This window comes from Lepisma saccharinum, unplaced genomic scaffold (genome assembly GCF_977018435.1).
Source record: "Lepisma saccharinum unplaced genomic scaffold, izLepSacc3.1 HAP1_SCAFFOLD_644, whole genome shotgun sequence".
Taxonomy (NCBI): Eukaryota; Metazoa; Arthropoda; class Insecta; order Zygentoma; family Lepismatidae; genus Lepisma; species Lepisma saccharinum.
In genome coordinates, this window is record NW_028143315.1 from 46350 (window position 1) to 53258 (window position 6909).

Sequence of the window (6909 nt, forward strand, 5' to 3'; positions counted from 1 at the left end):
AGTATGTGACTTCTTCCATGAATTAGCAAAAGTTAGTGAAGAAATATAGAGTGACAACCCATGCAAAACCAGCTGCAAACTGATTGGAATATCGTTTATGTAAAACCGCAAGTGTGCTGCCATCTGGCGTTTGGCACTCAGAAATTCCAATGTTTCAGCATATTAGCGAGTTGAGTTCCATTCATTCCATGGTGCTTCTTGGAGCATCAACCTTGATTCAACGTCAGCAATGTTGCACCGAAAAGCACATTACGTCACCGAAAAAGTCATCATGTTGTACCATGACAGCGTGTCAATTTGTCAACACGCGAGTAATGTGCAACCTTGAATTGCAAAGTTGCTGGCTGTGATACGTAATAAATGCTTAAAGAAGATAGCTCCAAGGATAAGACAAAGTAAGATTTTTTTTCCAACTATGGAAAAAGTTCAGAAGAGTCTCAACTAAAATAAATTGCTAGCTTTTTAACGTTCGGTGGATTGTCTACATCGTCGCGAGCAATTAATTTCCCATGTATCCAAATTTATTTTACCTCTATCTTTCTTTTTACATAATATTCAAACAGGGTGTAACATAAAGGTTGTGACTGACAGGGACAAATCAAGGGCCGTGTCGGGGTGCAGCCCTCGGGGCGCCAGACAGAGACGCCCCTCTTGAGTAGATCAAAAAACTTATTTCTGATAACATAAGTGTTATTTTTTTTTAAAAAAAAAAAAAAAAGATATGGCTTTGTGAAGACAAATTATTGCTAAATCATGTAGCATTTTACATTAAGGGATTACTGCAGTGCAGGTATTAAATAAATACATATCTACATACATACCTACAATAAACGTGTTTTTTAACAGTAACACTTAAGGTATTTGAAATATAGTAAAATAATAATGGGGCTATTATTTTTCCTCGTTGAAACCGTAAATATATAACATGGCGATAGAAAGTAGGTGAAGTGGCAAGGTTGAAATTAGGATGGGACGCCAAAACTGGAGCTCGCCTGGGTGAAAATTTTACCTTGAGCCGCCGATGGTGACAATACATTAAGAACTGAATCTACTATACATGGCGGTTAAACCGAACAAGGGGGGGGGGAGTGATTTTTGTTGGCACGTGATTTATTATTTCTCTTGAGGGTCCCGATATGGTCTCATTTGTTGTATACGTATGTTACTGATGTATAGTGTGTGTGTGTGTTTAAACTTAATTTCCGATGTGAATATCATGTGGTTAAGAGAGGACGTGCAAATGGTCTAAATTTGCAGGGAGTACAATTTCTCTCGCCGTGCTTTGTAAATTAATGAGAACGGGGAAAGTGAATTTCATTTGAAGCACTTACCCGATCGATCGACAAACTAGATCAACTGAATATTTCTGGTTCAACTGCCCCGAATTAAAAACCGGTTATGCCTGTTTCTGATTGAGACAACGCTAATTCTTGCAGTTTCCCTTCTTTTATCTTCCGCCTGTTCACCCTCCACTTCCACCTCCGCCGCAGTCAGTGTTTAAAGATACACGTATTAAGTGCAGATGTGAAACTTCCTTCAAGTTTGCTGTTCTTTTATTTTCAATAAACTTGTAATCACAATGATCTCAATATTAAAATGGTATGCCGTTGTAACGTCAAGAGGGAACAACCACCTTGAGGTAACCAAATCATAAGAGCAGCCGAACAAGTACAAGAAGTATGAAGTGCAATAGAATGAGTGCGAAGGAACTAACAGAATGGTCACTGACTGAATAAAGTCGAATATAATTAAGAGCTAATTCACAAAAAGGATTCGACACCACAAAAACAAATTCGAACCGGGAAAGAAATAATTCATGAAAATGAATGGGGCAAGAAACAGAAGAAGAGCAAAGAGCCACTACCACGAAAAGAAACAATTGCGAATTAACGAAGCTAAATAAAATAGAAGTAGAATACGATGCAGAGGGGTAAAGCGTGAGACGTGACAGTGAGAGAAGAGATGGGAAGCGAGATACCCAGAAAGAGAGGGGAGAAAGTGAGAAGAGACATGAATCTATAGAACGTAAGGAGATGGGGAGATAGGGAAGAGAGAGAAACGCGAGAGGAAAGCGATAGAAAACTAAAAAGGGTGAGGAAGTGAGAGAAACGGACATAAGAATACGCGAGAGAGAGAGAGAGAGAGAGAGAGAGAGAGAGAGAGAGAGAGAGAGAGAGAGAGATATGCGTGAGAAACAATTTTATTTCCCACGGAAACTATTTAGCGGCGTTCTTACGTAAACTTACTCATGATTGCAAAACAGAAGCGAAGGATATAAATAAATAGCTGCACAGCAAAAGTATTAAGCGACAGAAAAATAATTGAACTGACTTTTGACGTATGTGTATACAATCAGGGCCGGATTATGTATGAGGAGATCAGAGACTAATGACATCGGAAGCAGATACGTATCCAGGAATTCCTTTCGGGGGGGGGGGGGGGGTGGCTGAACACTTTTTTTTTTTAGGGGTATAGATAGAACCTCATATGTTTAAGGTCAGTGGTGGCAATTTTGTTCCAAAACTGGGGGGGGGGAGGGTGCAAGGAAAGTTTACTTTCTCTTGTTATACAAGGCTTAGGATTAAGAGGCAGTAGTATCGGAACGCGCCAGTGGATGTTGCTATTTAATATTCGCAATTAATTTGCACGTACTTATAACTAATTTGCAGGGGTTTTAATTAATTCGCATGTACTTAGAATTTATTTGCAAGTACTTAGAATAATTTACATTTATGTATTTGCATGTTTATAACTTTTTATGAATATATAATTATTTATTTTATGAAAAATATGTATATAGAACGTAATTAGAGGTACTAAACGCTATGCATATGGTTTTATATTCATTACTGCAAAGTATGTAACGTATCAATCGATAATATTAATGTTTATAGTATTGAAAATAAGTTTTCTATGGTTTATGAACCGCTATGAAAGGTGGTAATGGGTGTAGGTACAGTAGGGTGCCAAGGAAATGCATGGTAAAAAATAAATATATATTTTTTGTGAGTCTTACCCCCTAAATTTTTTCCTTTTGACCTAAAAATAAGATAAATGCCTTTTTCTTCAAAATTTTTTAATATTTACAGGTCCCTCAAAAGCATTGAACTTTATAATTATTACCAGAAAAAGTGCTGTAAATGAAATTTGACGAAAAGAGGGAACTGCTTGTGATTTTTTAAATATAGTTCAAAAGTTTCTATATGATACAGTTCAATAATTAAAATATCCAATTTTATGTTTTTAATAAATTATCAAAGTTTCTCTTCTCTGAAATGGCAGCACAGTGCTTTCAAAATGGCTACCGTCCACAATCACGTTTTTGTTTTAGGTTTTATTTCCAATGATTTGATAATTTTAGAAGATAAAGCACCAAGACATTTTAGAAGATAAACATTTTAAAAGATAAAGAGTATGAAGACTTTTTTGAAGATGAGGACATTTTAGAAGATAAAGAGTATAAAGACTTTTTAGAAGATAAGGACATTTTAGAAGGTAAAGACAATAGAAATGAACAAATCTTACACAATTTTTTGTTTTATTTAAACAATATTTGTAAAGGATATTGATAAAGTTACCTTTGTTTTATGTTCGATCATAACTAATTAACTACGCAATATGTATATTTGGATAAGTTACTTTTGAAATGAATTATGAAAGAAAACTAACCCTAAAAAAATATCACTTATTTAGTGAATGAGAGAATATTTAAAATTTTTGAACACGTTTTGAATTTATAATCAGGATCTATATTTTTAACATATTTATACGCTGTTACAAATTATAAATGCAATAATTAGGTGCGTTTTTGCTTTCAGGTAGATAGCTGCCATGACTTCACAAATTGGAAAAGACCGTGGAATTTGGTTGATTGGTGGCACTATAGATTTAATTACAGGAAGCAAATTGCCATCAAATAGACAAATTTTAGCAAGATTCTTTCATTCTCACACAAATGAAAAGCAGACCATTCAAGAAAGTGCTAGGAGGACAACGATGGAGCTTCTAGAATTGTGGGAAAAGGCGAGAATACCTACTCGTCAAGAATACAATATCATTGTGAAAATTAAAAATTTATATGGACAATGGCAAACATTACAGAAAAATGCCAGTCGAAAAAGTGATACACAGAAACATAAAGAAGAAGCATTTACAGAAGCTTTGGATGATTTGTTTGATGTTGCCCATGCTGATGCCATGAGTCTCATAAAGATCAAGGAAGACAAAATGTTCTTGGAAGCACAGCGAGAAAAAGGAAGGAGGGGAAGTATGGGGCCGGTTGACATAAAGTTAGCCAGACAGGAAGAACGGCGTCATAAGCAAGAATCTTTACAAGATTTAAGAAAGCGCAAAGAAGAGCAGAGAAAGAAGGAGTTGGTGACAACTGATGTTGAAGTGCTTAGTGGCAGCAGTGAGACTGAAAACGATAGTTCATCAGATGATATGGTACCAGTTTTTAGTGCTTCAGCTGAAGATGTCTCACATTCTAAAAAGCAACGCGTGACTAATTTCTTTACTCCAGAGCTGGGCGCTGCTCTGGATCGTACAAAGGTAAGCGACAGAAATGCTACCTATATTTTGGCTGCTGCTGCAAAATCTCTAGGTCACAATCCTGCTGAACTAACTTTAAATAAAGAATCCTGTAGACAGTTTCGAAGACGAAACAGAGAGAACATTGCTACTCAAATCAAAAAGACTTTCTCACCAGACACACTATTGACTGTTCACTGGGATACCAAGCTATTACCCTCTTTGGAAATTCCTCAGTGTGGGGGTTCTGCTAAATCTGTAGACAGAATTGCAGTGCTTGTCTCTGGATGTGGTTTAATGAAATTGCTAGCTGTCCCATCATTACAAAATGGTACTGGTGAAGCGCAGGCATTCGCAGTGTATAACGCACTAAGAGATTGGAACTTGACTGATTCTGTTTGTAGTATGTCATTCGATACTACCGCAAGTAATACAGGGAGCAAAAGTGGCGCATGTGTATTGCTTGAGCAGAAGATGAATAAAAAATTGTTATCTTTGGCATGCAGACATCATATTCATGAACTTATCATTGCAAGAGTATTTGAAACATTATTTGATACCGGTGGAGGTCCGCAAATAAAACTGTTTCAGAGATTTTCATCGGTGTGGAACATTATCAATGTAGAGGCCTATGAAAGCAGTATTAGTGATATAGAGCTAACTGTAAAATTGAATCCGATTAAAGATGACATTTTGACTTTTTTGAAAAACCAGTTGCACATACATCAACCCAGAGACGATTACAAAGAATTGTTGAATTTAGCAATTCTTTTCCTAGGCGACCTATCTAGTGCTGCTAATATTAATGCGCCAGGTGCCTACCATCGTGCAAGATGGATGGCAAAACTCATTTATTGTTTTAAGATCTACCTGTTTCGCTCACAATTTCACCTTACAACCCGTGAACTTTCCCAACTTCGGCAGTTTAATCTGTTCGTTGTGTCCATATATTTGAAGGTGTGGTTTACTTGTCCTTGTGCAGCTTCTGCTCCACAACAAGATCTGGAACTGTTGCAAAAATTAGTTGAATACCGGATTACAAATAAAGCTGTAGCTAATGCAGCACTGAAAAGTTTCCTGCATCAACTTTGGTATTTAAGCGAACATCTAGTAGGTTTGGCATTCTTTGATGATAATGTGTCAGTGGAGAACAAAATTCTGATGGTCAGTGCTCTTTCACGAGATGAAAAAAACGAACCTGCTAAGAGAATCAACCTTGACATTGACAATTGTGACATTTCTTCAAAGCGATTATCTGATTTCGTTACTGTGAACACAAGACATATTTTTGTTGCACTTGATATATCGCAGGACTTTCTTCGAGAGCATCCATCCAAGTGGACATCACTTAATAGCTATTTGGTTGCTCAAGTCAGAGTTAAATCACTTAAGGTGGTGAATGACGCTGCAGAGCGTGGAATTTCACTAATTCAGGAATTCAATCCTATACTAACAAATCAGGAGGAACAGAAACAATTTCTACTGCAGGTTGTGGAAAAGCACCGGCGTGAATTTCCCGAACCTAAGAAGTCGAAACTCGTAGAAAGTGTAACTGCAACAAGTTCCATTGAACATTGAGTTGATGGCTACAAAAAGTTTTGTAATTCACTTACTGACTCTTTACGGTACGTTTTGCTTCAGAAATACTACATTTATGGCTATTAATAACTAGTTTTCACACGTTTTTGTCATGTAAATAAATTTCCCTAAAATTAGTTAATGTAATAAATTTCAAATGCTTTGAGGAAGTGGTAAATATAATTTTTATGTCCTAATATTTTTGGTAGATAATTACTATGCCAAAAGGAACATTTTTGAGGGGTAAGACTTTAAAATTTTTAAACTTCGTTTTTCCTTGGCACCCTAAGGTACAGGTCCAATTACGATTTGGGACGGTCCCGGTATTCGAACCCGCGATATGTAATATTATTAATTAGTACTATGTAATAATTTCATTATATTATGAAAGACGGTGGTCTCAGACGCTAGGCAGAATACGGTGAACTCCGCGCTGAGGGTAGACGAGAAAGGAATTTGGGGAGTGTGCGTTCAAGGTCAAATGACGTCAGAACGTCAAAACAAAGAACGAACCTGATTGACCAATCAGAGACCGCGTCGGTAGATTTTCAGAACCAGTTTTCCCAAGGTTAACCAGTACGCAAGAACAGGGGAAAGCTATGCAATACTGTAGGGCAGGGGAAGGATTCAACCAGACAACAAAGGATCTCTGGAATGCGCAGCAATGGTCAAATTTTTTGAAGCTATGCGTCGCTTGTAGAACTGGTTTCCGCCGCCAATTAATATTCCGCTCAGGGTTGCCCCAAGGCACAGGACGCTTTAGCGCAGGTTTTTTTTATCTGTACTAGGAAGAAGGGAGAG

At 37.1% G+C, this 6909-nt stretch overlaps 1 protein-coding gene across 1 annotated transcript; it reads left to right on the forward strand.

The window, feature by feature from the left end:
* The first annotated feature begins 3921 nt into the window (after positions 1 to 3921).
* LOC145983098 (uncharacterized) lies at positions 3922 to 6141 on the forward strand. The gene has a single exon (XM_083116369.1). It carries the CDS (start codon positions 3997 to 3999, stop codon positions 6106 to 6108), a length of 2112 nt encoding a protein of 703 aa, XP_082972495.1. The 5' UTR covers positions 3922 to 3996; the 3' UTR covers positions 6109 to 6141.
* Positions 6142 to 6909: the final 768 nt, after the last annotated feature.